Raw genomic sequence first — 13805 nt, 5'->3', positions numbered from 1 at the left:
GGAGGGATATTTTTTTTGCGGGGGGGGGGGGGGGGGGGGCCAGAATGTTGACATCTCCATTAGTTAGTTTGCAGAGTCTGTTAATTTAGTTGAGCAGAGCTTGAAGTCCAGAAGTATTTAGCTAATGTTTGGTTTCAGAGTGGGCAATGATAAGGTATGTATTTGACCTCTTGGTATGTCCTACCCAACTTTCATTCCATATTTATATTCATAGACTTATCTGTCCTTATATCAACTATTACAACCACAACCATGTATAGAACTTGTTCTCTGTCAAACATTGAAACCTTTAGAGACCTTGATTGTCAACTTCAGAGCCAAACTTAAATTAGGCGGTAATGGCTACCATTGACTCAATAAAATCACTATATTTATCCAGATGAAAAATAGATGCCTTAGATTTCACCTTAACTTGGGAGCAGCTCAGTTCATGAGCTATGGATATCATGGGTTCGTTGGTTAGATTTAGAAGACTGCTATTCCCAAATGGGCTGTTCAGTGATTAGCAGAGGTAGGATTTTGATTCTGAATGTACTCTTTTGAAGGTGGCCTATGAGGAGCTAAAAATGAATTATTTTTTTTAAACAGATTAAAAAGGGATAAAAGAGAAGTTGCAGCATGGAGCAGTGGATTCATACAGTTAATAACCAGGTGATAGTAATTGTACAGAGCATTTGGAAACTGTATTACAATGTCATGGGGTGAGATAGTATAAAGTTTAATAACTGGCAGAGTTAGATCACCTCATTTCATCTATGACTAATTCAGTTTGTGTGAGACTTCCCTGTTTGCCAGCTCCCCAAGTTTTTGAATACCTTTTTTATATTATGGAAAGTCTGGGTTAGATTTTTCAATGTTATGCTCAAGGAACCCAGCAGACTTAGAATGATTTATGTTTAGAATTTCTATGCAGTACCTCAAAAATCTGTACATAATACCACAAAGCATCTCTAGTTTTTATAGAAATTTCAGAATCCTGCAATCATGACCCAAATTCCAACTGCATTGTGGGACACACTTAGTTGACTGCACTCTCTGAAATACCAACTCCTAAGGAAATTGTTGGCATTAATGACTTTAATCCAAAGTACTTTGTATACACTACTGTAGTTTTTTTTAAATCAATTTACATATAATGATGCTGTCCCTAGTCTCTGTTTGCCAGAAGCTGGGAATGAATCACTTGATGATTACCTGCTCTGTTCATTCCCCCTGGGGCACCTGGCATTGGCCACTGTTGGAAGACAGGATAATGGGCTAGATGGACCTTTGGTCTGACCCAGCATGGCCATTCTTATGTTCTTATAAGTATCAAGTTCTCCATTGCTAAATGCAGTAATCTCTTTACACAGCTCACATTATTTTTTAGTAAACCTCTCTGGTTTACTCATGTCACATGACTTGAGGATATCTCTCTCACCTTTGCTTTGCTGTGGCACTGCTCGATTTTAAATTGAAATGTACATTTTACTGTCTGCTTTGTCAATCTCATCTGCTAGCAGAATGGTTCTATTATCCTGCTCCATGTCACAACACATCTGTTTCCTGTTTTCTCTGATGTAGATGTATACATTTTTTTTATTTATTCTACAGGTGAGGTAAGAATTTCATGACCTTCAGAGTCACGTTTATGATTTGCCACTGATTTAAAAAAACAACAACAAAACTTAGGTCTAGATGCCTAAATATCTTGATGCCTAAATATCTTGAAGTTTTGGGGTCCAATCCTGTTTTGATTATTTTTAATTAATCCAGGATTAAATTCCAGGAAACTTCTCATTGACGTCAGTGGGATCAGGACTGGGCCCTTGGACTGCTGGACCTTTTTATGATTATTTTATTATATATTTGATGATGCATCTGATTCTTCGTAAGGGTTATTAAACATATTTAATAGTTTAATGCAGTATTACTTTAAAGACTTTCTTCTTCATAAAACTTTAGAATACATTGACGAATTGTTGGTCCAAAGGAGTAAGTCTTACATTTAAATGCTGCTTTCAGAAAGTCATGTCAACTTAAAAATCATGCTTCTATCTGAAAACTTCTTGCTATTTATTAAGTAACATGCAAGATTACAGGAATTGAAGGATTAGAGAAAATGTTATCTCTAGTTTTCAGTTTTATTTTTGGCATTTGCTTTTGTTTGTGACAGGACTGGATGCATAGATTTACTTCAAAGGTTTTTTGTCCTAATAAACCATTTAAAATTATCCTTTAACTTTTTATTTCAATGTAGACCGAGTGAAGAGTAATTACTATGCTAATCATTTTATATGACCATCTTGTGTGAGCATCTTGCTAGGCTAAATAAACTGAATTCCTGTAATTTTACTCTGAAAATGAGTCTTAATACATTTTTTTATCACGATCAGTGTTGCCCCTTTAGGAAGACTTCGAAATTAACAGTTCAAGAAAATAACTTCAGAATCAGAACTTTAACTAGCTTTTTGCTAATGATAGCAAAACACAACAGGAAAAGGCCTTGCTTGCGCACACACTCCATGCCAAATGATTTTATTTAAATTAACTGGAGAATGTTACCATAGAGCTTCTTGTGCAGGTCAATCTCTTTCTCTTGCTTTCTGATAAGCCCTTTGTAACAGGCCACTGGGTTGGGGAAACTGATATAAAAGGAATTAAAAAAAACCTGCAAATATTCTCAAATAGCTTACACACAATCAACCTGAAAATTTTGTCCTTACTACTGTGGCAAGTACCACCAATCTTTTAGAGGTTAAAAAGCAAGTTTATTTTCCCCTGTCTCCCATTCACTTTAACATATTTTGTGGCTAGTCCATTTCAGTGACCTTGATTCTGAATGCTCTCTGCAGGGGAGTGTTAACCTATTGCAGATATGAAACTGAAAGTAGACTGGAATTGCAAGGTGGCAGGCTGGAGGATCTGAACATATTTGGTGTTTGCCCTCAGGCCAGCCCAAAGAATGGGTACCCAACTGGAGCAGAAATTCCTGTTAAAACATTTTAAAAGTAATTGAGAAATAAAGTCAGGCTGTATTAAAAGTGCTGTGTCAGCAAGTTAGATTTCAAGTTTTTGGGTTTAGTGGAAAGAATTAAACTACAGTATAATATACATTCTGTGAAATGTCTGGCTCAAATTTTGCCTTAAATGATTTCATGTAATCCACCCTAAAAATATGCTGTTTAAAATAGTACCTAAATGTGTGCAATTTTTTGAAATGTATGCAGTTGTATGGTGGACCACTAGAGGGTGTATTTTAATCTCCCATAGTAATGACGAGCATTTAAAAGCATGAATGCTTTGTAAAGCAAGTGATTTGTTCCTAGCTGCTTTTAATTCACTGTCTGTGATTCAGTATAAAATTTACATAGTATATTTAGCAAATTATGCAAACCATAAAAATATATAGAGGGCAAAATACATGCATTCTTTGGCTGGGAAGTTTGAATATGGAGCTAACTATCATGGTATTAGAAACATCTGCACCCAGATTGCTGAGTACAATTTAAGTAGCAGTGTAATACCCATTACAGCAGCACTCATTCTGATCGTGACCTGTGGGGTGGGGGGACGCCAGTTTTCAGAACTAAAAGCCAGGACACCTGCCATTGTGAGGGGGATGGCATGATGGAAATCTGGCATGCTGGTGTGTGGCAGTAGGGAGGGTTTGGGTGCAAGTCAGGGGAGTGAACATGGAAGGAGTTTGGAAGCTGACAGACTGGAAGGTGGGGAAAGAAAAGAGAGTTGGTCTTCCCTTATCCTTCCCAGCACTTTCATTCCTTCAGAACGAAAATTTAGGTTGCAGTTCATCAAAGGGTTGGCTGGGACCCAGTTGAGTTGTGAGGAGCCAGGGGTACAAGGGAAAACCTGGCTATTGAGGGTAGAGGAAGCTGGGAGGAACCAGGCACAGGGCCTATAAATGTGTGTTGGGGAGATTGGACACAGCTGGAATCTGTGGGTTGAGACTGAGGGAGGAGTCATGAAAAGCAAAGAGTTTAAGGAAGAATATAGTGAAGGGTAGCTGGGAATGGGGAACTTTGGAGGTAGACTGACTAGTGGGAGGCAAGGTAGCAGCAAGAGGTCTGGGACATCCAGGAGTGGTTTGGAGAATTCTGCAGGAGGAAAGAACTGTGTGGTAATGAGGAGTTCGAAACAGTGGGGCACTTCTGGAATATAGGTGTCAGAAGGTGAATTCAGTGTGACCTCAGAGGAGGTTGCGGTTAGCGACTAAGATGATAAAATGGGAACAGACAGGTGACCATGCCCTTCTGTTCCAGGCTGAGCAAAAGCCAGGCAAACCTCTAGGTTTTGCTAACCTGGCTGTGAGCCTGGGGCAGATGCCTAAAACAGAGAGATGGTCACCCCATCTCTGTTGCTGGTGCTTCACAAGGAGAATTGGGCACTTCTTATAGACGGTTTCCTTGGTGGAAACCCCCTACCTTACATGTTGGTTGTGATGGTGGGGAGGGCTCTGGGGGCCCCTGACCCTATTGTCTGTCTGCATTGCACTTCTCTAGCCAAAACATCCTGTTTCCCACTGCTCTACCACTAATGCTTTCCTGCAGGAAGAGTGGAACCTTTGTTTAATAGTCTGATTCTGCTTAAGGGGACCTTGTGCTCCACATGGACAGTAGAGGGGCACTGTTCCTCTATAACATTTCCATAGGAGCTAGGAACATAGGCGTTGCCATAATGGATCAGATCAATGGTTCATCTAGTTCAACGTTCAGTTTCCGACAGTGGCCAACACTAGATGCTTCAGAGGAAGGTGCAAAAAACCCTGTGGTAAGCAGATGTGGGATAATTTGCCCCTCGTCCCCCATGATGGTCCCAAATCATTTAGGATTTGTCTTCATCCCAGCAAATACTTGGTATGAATTATTAGAACTCTGGATAGTCTTGTTATCCATATCAAAACCCAATCCATCTTTGAATATTGCTAAGTTATTGGCTTCTACAATATCCACTGGCAGTGAGTTCTTCAGTCCAGTTAGTTTTTTTTTTTTTTTTTTTTTACACAACATGTATTTCCTTTCCTTATTTTTGAATTAGCCATCTCACTTTCACAGGGGATTCCCTGCCCCTTACTGCTGCATCCATATGTTGTTCAATGTGCATTCCTTCTTGTGGAAAGAGACCGAATCCATGTTCTTTTGTCTCATTGAGAAGGGGTATTTATAGGACAGAAATGGCAGTGTTGTCATTGAACCATTTTGCAAAGCAATGCCTTTTCCTTTACATGATTATCTGCAATAGGTCCAGAATATTTGAGGCAAGAAGAATGTTGGCTACAACACCTTCATTTCCCTGTTCTGATTTCTGATTTCTATTACCTTGAGTAAGGCTACGTCTTCACTACGGGGGGGGTCGATTTAAGATACGCAAATTCAGCTATGCGAATAGCATAGCTGAATTCGACGTATCGCAGCCGACTTACCCCGCTGTAGGGACGGTGGCAAAATCGACCTCTGCGGCTTCCCGTCGACGGTGCTTACTCCCACCTTTGCTGGTGGAGTAAGAGCGTCGATTCGGGGATCGATTGTCGCGTCCTGACGCGATAAATCGATCCCCGAGAGGTCAATTTCTACCCGCCGATTCAGGCGGATAGTGTAGACCTAGCCTGAGTCATTAGGCACCAGTTTGGAGAAGACGTGAGAAAGATAGACTTGTCCAGCTTAAATGGGGAGTCTTTGGGTAGGAATTTGGGTCCTTGAGAGCCAAATTCTAAACTGTTTCTTACCTTAGGTGTTGCAGTGCTAAGCCTGTGGAAAATTCTGCATGTGCAGGTCAGGAACTACAAAGGAGTTCACTACTATTCCTGATATATTTGAGAACAGATCTGAGAGGAAATATCAGGATATGAGCCAACAAAATAGGCCTGTATTGAAATCCAGCAGTTGTTGCAAACAAACAAGAATTACTTTGAGTTGAAAAATATACAAGGGAAAAACAAGACTCTTAACTCCTTAAAACTTGAGCTCGAAGGAGAGGAAGCATTGAACTTCAGGGATTGAGAACTACAAAATTTCAAATTAGCGCTGAAATACTATAAGGGTCATATAAACAGCTTCATAATTTAATTGACTGACCGTCTTCTGATATTCAGCAGCCATAAAGTCCTCCTGTGCCCAACTTTACCTGCAGGGTGGTGGTATTTTTTCAAGCCATCCGTATTTGTAGTATTCTGTATGTATCTGAAATTAATTTAATTTGCCATTGTGCTGCCAGAACTCCAGTGCCTTGAAATGCATCTTGAATATGACAATCTTTTATACTTGTAGTTTCAAATAACCAATTTAGTTTTAACATGAAAACTTTGTAGTCTTGAATTCAATTTGTAGAGGAGTAAGTGGACATTATTTAATGTTGGTCCCAATGTTTATTCCTGGGCCAGCCAATTACTGACTTGGAACAGCAGTTAATGAAAACCTTGTTTACTATTTCTTAAAACTTACCTGCAAACAAGTTTTTAAAAATTGGGCTACGTCCTTTTTTGCTCTTTTATATAATAGTATAAAGAAGGTATGAGAGATTTAACATGTGATTTCACATTTTGAAAGATCATGAATGCTAAATTCAGTCTTTTCTGGTTTTGTCGGCGGCCTCTGGAAGGCCTCAAAGATGTTTAAGAACACAAAAACTATAATTAAAGGGGAATGGGGATGAGGGCATCAAATCTTAATAGCATTTGGATAAGGAAAATCTTTATTTGGTTACTGAACTTAAATAGGGGTTAATAAAAACTCCCTCCCATGGGGACCCCCTATCTCAAGAGTTTAAACAGTTTGACAAAAGTCCTGTCTCAGCTCAGTTTCTCTGTTTTGGTTCTTGTGGGGTGTCATGTTCTCCATTTATTATAGTTTACTAACTCTCACAGGAGCTAAATTTACAAAGCAAAAAAATAATTGGGAGCAAAATATCCAAGAAACACTATGAGAGTAAAACAAAAGATGTTTGTTTCAGTCTAATTTAAATATATTTTAAATCCAGATAATGAAATAAGTGAGGTTTTTTTTTTTTTAATGAACTGGGTAAAGGGGGTTCTGTGATTTCATTTAATGGAGGTTGAGGTGGTAATATTGTCCTCATCTGATTGCTGTGGATCAATAACTGTTTCCTGCTTTCAGCATTTATCACTTGCAGGTGAAGTCACTCATTGGATAAAATGGTACTGGGGTGGGAGTTACTGAGAGGAAAGCTAGTCCCAAAGATGTGATCAGTGTTCAGAGTGATCTGAGAAAAGTATATATGGGGGTGTCTCATCACCCTTACATCTGACCATCCCCCCTGCCCAGCAGTTAATTCTGCGTTCCAACTCCCACATCAGTTCTGCCCCCGCCAGCCTTGCCTCTGCAGCTCCTGAGGTTTTCAGCCCTCTCCCAGGCTTGGGGGGGAGGGGAGGGCTTCAAAGGGGTCCCCTCCCCTGTCCTTGGGTGTTTCAGAGTGGGAGGGGGGAAGGAGCAAAGGAATGTTCTGCCCCTCACAGGAGGGGGATGATGGAGAAAAAGAGCAGACCTGCTCTGCATGGCTCAGCTCTTCCTCCTCTCAATCCCTTCCTGTGAGAATGGTGTCAGGTTATTGGGGAGAGGGGTGAGCAATTCCTGCAGCAGCCCTGATTGCTTCCTGGGAAGAGTACCCAAGCAAGTGGGGAAAGCAACCAATCGGAGGGGTATTTCCCCCAGGCAGCGCTAAAAATGTGGAGCCCCTCTCCAGCTCATTTCTCAGAAATGTTTATTTTCTGGGTCTATGACCTGTTTTGACCTAGAGCACTTAGCACTGCTGTAGCCCAAATCCTTCACGAGATTTTCTGTAGAGCAGTATGAATATCCCTCATCTCCAAAGGATCCATCTGTAATGGCTGCTTTTGTGCTACATCGCTCTTGCTGTTTGCAGGTGGATCAAGCCTCTCTGTTTGTGAGTCTTCCTCTTTTTGTGATGTTTCTGGAGGCATGTGAATGCTTAGCTTCAATGTATTTTTTTTCCCTTCACAGTTGATGTAAAGTAGTCAAATATCTAGGTACTTACAAGGCCTTCCTCACCAAAGAATGGGAATCCTAGCGGCATTCTGTTGAGAAACTACAGCTTTATTCTAGTTCTGCAGGCTTAGCCTGGCTTGCTGAGAAACTCCCAGAAACTTCTCTTTGTCTTTCATTCTAGTTTCATAGCCAAAATAGAGGCCTCATACCAAACTGGCTGTTAGTCCAGCAGTGTTTTTTAAAAAAAAATCAGCCACCAAAGATGCATATTCTGTGGGGAGGTGAATTTGCCTGACATCTTATGAGCTGCTTACGAGACACATAGGCTTTCAGGAAATGTTATAGAAGGGTTTTTGGAGGCTGGATTAATGCCTAAGTCTCTTTTGATTGGGGTGCAGCACTTATCCACCCCCGCCATGTAGGCATCATCCACTGCAAGCGGGAATCTAAATGTATTCTTTGTTAGCAGGATATGCTAAATGCTTATGTAAGTGGACCTAGTAGGGTTGCCAGGCGTCCGGTTTTGGACTGGAACTCCCGGTTGAAAAAGGACCCTGGCAGCTCTGGTCAGCACTGCTGACCAGGCTGCTAAAAGTCTGGTTGGCGGCGCGGCAGGGCTAAGGTGGGCTTCCTGCGGTCCCTAGGCGTGGGGTCGGCCAGGGAAGCTCCACGCACTGCTCCTGCCCTGAGTGCCACCCCCACAGCTCCCATTGGCTGGGAACCCCCTTGCGCATCCTGAACCCCTCATTTCTGGCCCCACCTCAGAGTCTGCACCCCCAGCCGGAGCCCTGACCCCTCCCATTCCCCAACTCCCTGCACCTACTTGGTGAAAGTGAGTGAGGGTGGGGTAGTGCGAGCGATGGAGGGAGGGGGGATGGAGTGAGCAGGGGACGGGGCCTCAAAGAAAGGTTGTTTGGTGTTGTGTGATTAGAAAGTTGGCAACCCTAGGACCTAGCAAAAGAGTCTATGCACAAGATAGCAACTTTTAGTGTCAAATGCAGAAGATTTAGTTTATAATTAACTTAAGTGAATTTAGACAAAATATTTAAGAAGCCATTGATTATTACATATAATCTAAGTTTAGTCATAAAACTGTGTGGCATACATCATTGCTTCTATGCACTATGTCAGGGACTTTGGAACCTTAAAAAAGATGTGATCTTTAAGAAATTTTATTTATCTCTGTCCCGATGTGCATGTATTGATTAATAAAAATGTCTGATATTTTGTACTATAGCTTGCTAAAATTATCATGCTGTGTTAGACATAGTTTTTTGTAGTTTGCTTTGGCTCACTGTAACTGTAGATACTATCATATTTAAAATGTGGTTTGTTTAATTTATTTTGTTTATGGCTGTTTGGCTGACAAGAGTATTTCCAAGTCTCTTGAAGGCCTCTGATAGTTCAGAATTGTTTGAGACTTTGCAAGCTAAGCTGTTGGAATTTGGCCCGAATAGCATGAAAAATCACTTTTGTGAGCTTATATCTTTCTGCTACACTGTAGATGGTACAAACTTTATATTTAATAATATAGCAAACCAAAAAGCTGTTGACCCCTTATTGTTTTGGTTGTTAGCACGTATTATTTGTATAAGATTTATGTCCTAAGAGAGGAATGTGGATTGCTTTAGAGAAGTATCCTTTACTGCATCAGCCAGACATTTCTTAATCTGTTCCAATGTGGGCATGTGCAGACACTCTTGGAAATATTTTTCTTAATTCTGGGGTTTATCTGTAACAAGTCCTGAACAAGCATGTGTTCTCAGCAGGAACTGATCTTGTCTTATTTTAAATGACAGCTCAGTGATTATCCTCCCTTTCAAATACGTTGCATTGAAGGTGAGTTTTCCCTAGTGTCTTGTCTTGAACAAAATGTGTTTGGACTGTAGCCTAGTAAACCCCGTCTGTACAATCACCAGTGTAGAGGCTGTATGAAAATTTAAGTTCTAGCACTCAAGTTAATGTAAATTTATTACAACTGTTAAAATGCAAGTTGAGAGTACTTTTGAAGCTAAACAGGGGAATTTATAGTGTGGTGCTGCTTTTCTGAAAACTGACTAAAAATGGCACCTTCTAACCCAACAGACCTGTTCCTCATGTGTATTTGGAGTCATGTATCTGCTTGCTTCAGTGTCTAAAGTAAATATTTACTGTTTTTTACTTCTCATTGCACTGAAGAACCACTCTAACTGAAAGAAAGTGAGTTGGGTTCTAGTCCTCCATAGACATCCTCAACAGAATTGTTTACTAAACTTACATCAGATCTCTGGAAATCTGTTGATGGCAATGGGATTGCACAGATGTGATTGAGGGTATAATTTACTTCAAAGAATCTTTACAGTTGTTGATGTGGGAGAAGGAGAGTACCCTGCTTTTGGATCTGAAGTTGTCTGCAGCAGTTGTCTGGTAGCAAAGCTGTTCTTTTGCTTGAAGACCGGCTTCAAACCCGGGTTTGGAGAACCCACTTGTACAGGGACCTTCCTCGTCTGTCAGTGCATCATTGTTATTGAGACCAGGGTCACCAAGAACTTCCAAGAAGAAGATAACACCGAACCCTGATCTCCAGCATTCTCCTTGACTAAGGTACTGAGAGCTTCCCACTCCAAGCATAAGACAGGTGATAAGAAGAGCAAAACATCAGTGTTTTTTCTTCAAAAAAGATTAAGTCACCAGAAACCTCAAGCCCCGAGAGGAATGCTAATGAGGCTGTGGGTATTTCTGTTACTGTGAAGCATAGTAAGACTTCATCTAAGTCCCATAACTCAGTGATAAAGGGCTCAGTACTAAAGACCACTTCTTTCAAGAGACCAGCTTCAATGCAAACCTTGATACCACATCAGTGTCTCTCACGACATCTGTGACATCATCAGTACTGAGTTCAGTAGTGCTTCCAGTACTAAAGGAATTCTGGTACCCAAAAGACCTTGTGGTACTGACATCAGTACATCCCACAGCCTCTCCAATATTGTCCGCACCGGTACAGAGTTCTTTTGTGCTTCTGATACTCAAGGGACCTTGCAGTACCTTGTAACCTCCTGGACATCTCCCAGTACTGAGGTCTGCTCATGATTCTAGAAGCTCTACCTCCTCCTCCTCCTCCTTTTTCTTCAACTATCCACAAAGAGGGGTTATCACCAGGGATCCTAGAAACCCATTTGCCACCGAAAAATGCAGAATTTGCATTTTTACAGAAAATCTTTAGTTTTTACATTTTGTGAAAAAAAAAATAAAAACACATACAATAGATCACTGTTTATCCAAGCCTCTGTTATCCGTCTCTCCGTATTAACTGAACCACCAGCTGCCACTTACCTGGTGGATGAATCCATCCAAGGTTTGTGCAGGAGTCCTGTTTGACCCGTGTCCCTGTACAGTCAGGTTAATATTGAACGCTTCACTCTTGGAATGGGGAGCACATTTGTGTCCTCCACACAGTCCAAGGCAAATGGTCACATTAGGAACAGCGCTTGGACATCAATCTGTTGGAATTAAGGGCTGTCAGAAATGCTCGCCTACACTTTCTTCCCCTAATCAGAAACAAGTCCATCAAGATCTTGACAGACTACATAGTGTGCATCTATTATGCCAAACGTCAAGCAGGCCTCTGCGCTGAATCAATAAAGCTTTGGAATTGGCGCATAAGCTGAGATGACTATCTGATTGTTAGGCTATCTGGAAATAAGAACCAAACTTTCTCTAAACTCCCTAGCAAAAGTCCTCTGGTTGCTTAGGAACTGGCTTTTTAAACGCATTCTCTTTGAGGTAGCCCCATCCCCTTGTCTAGGGATCAAAGGATGGCAGGCTAGAGCCTCCTTGGGAAGCTCTCAGCCTTGTCTAGCAGGCTGCTAGCCTCAGCACACAACCCTCCCTTCTTTTCTCCCTTCCCACCCCCACCAATAGACCACACTATAGATTTAAATTAAGCAGGCACACAGCAAGTAAGCACACAATGTCAAACAGACAAACTCACTGAAGAGTCATGTAGTCGCTCCTCCTTCACCTGGAGAACTCCCTACAAAAAGTCCTCTGTTGCCTGCTCCTGTTTGCAAGCTCCTCTGGTTCTTAGGAGCTGGCTCTTTAAATCTCTGTTTCCCCCTTAGTTAGTCCCGCCCTGTCAACGTTAAAAATGTGCACGATATTCCTAGTCTGAATTTGATGTGGACACAGCAGGAAAATGAGGACAGACATATGCATGGAATTAAGTGGCAGGCCACAACTTTTATTCAACTTTAACATGGGAGGGGCGCTATCAGGCCATCACACATACTCTCCTATACCAGGCATTTAATTGGATCAACTGTGGAGTTACAGGGCTCCTTACCATATAACCCGTAACACAGGGTAGCTCTTCTCCGCCTGTCCCCAGAACTCGGCTTTCTCAGAGTCCTGGCACCCTCCCTGCTGCCAGGGGGACAAAGGGTGCAGCAGCATGGGGACTTGGGCCCTGAAGCCCAAAAGGTGTCATGCTGCTACATGAGCCTAAAGCCCATCACCAAAATATGAGGTCTTTTACCTTTGAGAGTTGTTCATTTTATTCTCTTAACTGCACTGGAAATTGGCCACAGGGGAGCGCCAGCAACTAGCTTGGTTGCTCCCCACCCAACCTTGCTGCCTGGTATCACAACACTTGCCCAGTCCATGCCTGCACATACTGTACATTAACAGCTCCATCTGACAGATGTATGCCATCATCCCCAAAACTTCTGGCCGATTGAACCCCTTTTTTCCAGGAATATCTTGATGACCCCCTTATTTACTTTATTAGCCTTGCCCACATTGGCTGGGTCTGCTCCCAACCCTTGCCTGTCAATGAGTGCAGAAGTGGCATGAGCAGATCCCACTGCATGCTGCTTCTGTATGCAAACAGCCTGAGATTGAGCTGCTGCCCTGGCTGCCTGCTTGTGGGTCTAGTGCACTACAGATTGCCATCAAATCCGGATATTGCATATGCTCTGTGTAGTATCTGAAACAAACAAGAACATTGGGTTAGTTACGTTTTGCCATTCCCTGCCATCTTTCCCTTGGTGCAAACGCGAGTCCTGTAACACCTGCCATAGGCACCATCTCACTCATTTTAAAAGCGCCAGAGAAAGTAATGACAGATGCCACTTTAAATGAAATAGCCTCCCTCCCAGTACAGAGCCTGTACTAATCTTGTCAGGGTTTCCAGTGTTCTGGGTACTTTGTCTTCTCTCTTGCATCCACCCCTCTTGGACTGCCCGTCTAAGAATTTCTGCACTATGAAATACCGCCATGGGTCTGGGAAACCCACCAACCTACTTCAGTAGGACAGGTCTGCTAGCTGGCTAGTGCTAGTGGAGGAACCCAAACTGCGGTGGACCAAGGACATCACTTATCGCACCCAGTGCATTAGTATGGGCCATCCATGGTGAAGCCCTTCCTATGCCCTAAATTCCATGAACTCTGAAAGAATGGCTGTATAGGCCCTCAAAGTCTGTGGGGCAACTGAATCCTCATAACTGTCTTGAGCCAAAATTCTGATATCATTGGGGCATTGCCCATGGATCCTTGCTGGCCAGCAGGGCGAGTTCTCTGAATTTGTCCTGAAATCGAGAGAGCATTGGCGACACAATTATCCACTCCTGGGAGAGAGACTGCACGAAAAAGGCTGTTAAACCACAGTCAGTGTAAAATGAAGGACCTCACAAGCCTCAGTTACCCAAGCAGTCTTAGCTGTCTATTTACAATATAGACCACAGGTTGGTTGGTTGCACCAGAAATAGTTTTTTGTTCTGAAAGTTTGCCCCAAATAGTGACTGCCACCAGTATAGGGGAAAATAAGTCAAGGAAAGTCATGTCCCCTGTAATACTCTGAGCCACTCAGCT

General features: G+C 42.1%; 1 protein-coding gene across 1 annotated transcript in view; it reads left to right on the top strand.

The window, feature by feature from the left end:
• Positions 1 to 585: 585 nt before the first annotated feature.
• ARL15 (ADP ribosylation factor like GTPase 15) overlaps positions 586 to 13805 on the top strand; it is a 249287-nt gene continuing 236067 nt past the window's right edge. The window contains exon 1 of the mRNA XM_029910942.1: positions 586 to 651. Within this exon, the coding sequence (XP_029766802.1) occupies positions 619 to 651 (33 nt within the window). The 5' untranslated portion in view covers positions 586 to 618. The remainder of the gene's footprint in view (positions 652 to 13805) is intronic.

The sequence above is a fragment of the Terrapene carolina genome, unplaced genomic scaffold (assembly GCF_002925995.2).
Source record: "Terrapene carolina triunguis isolate 2854851 unplaced genomic scaffold, T_m_triunguis-2.0 Scaffold69, whole genome shotgun sequence".
NCBI classification, from domain to species: domain Eukaryota; kingdom Metazoa; phylum Chordata; order Testudines; family Emydidae; genus Terrapene; species Terrapene triunguis.
The sequence above is the reverse complement of the archived record's forward strand: the minus strand, read 5'-3'. Positions and strand labels throughout refer to the sequence as shown.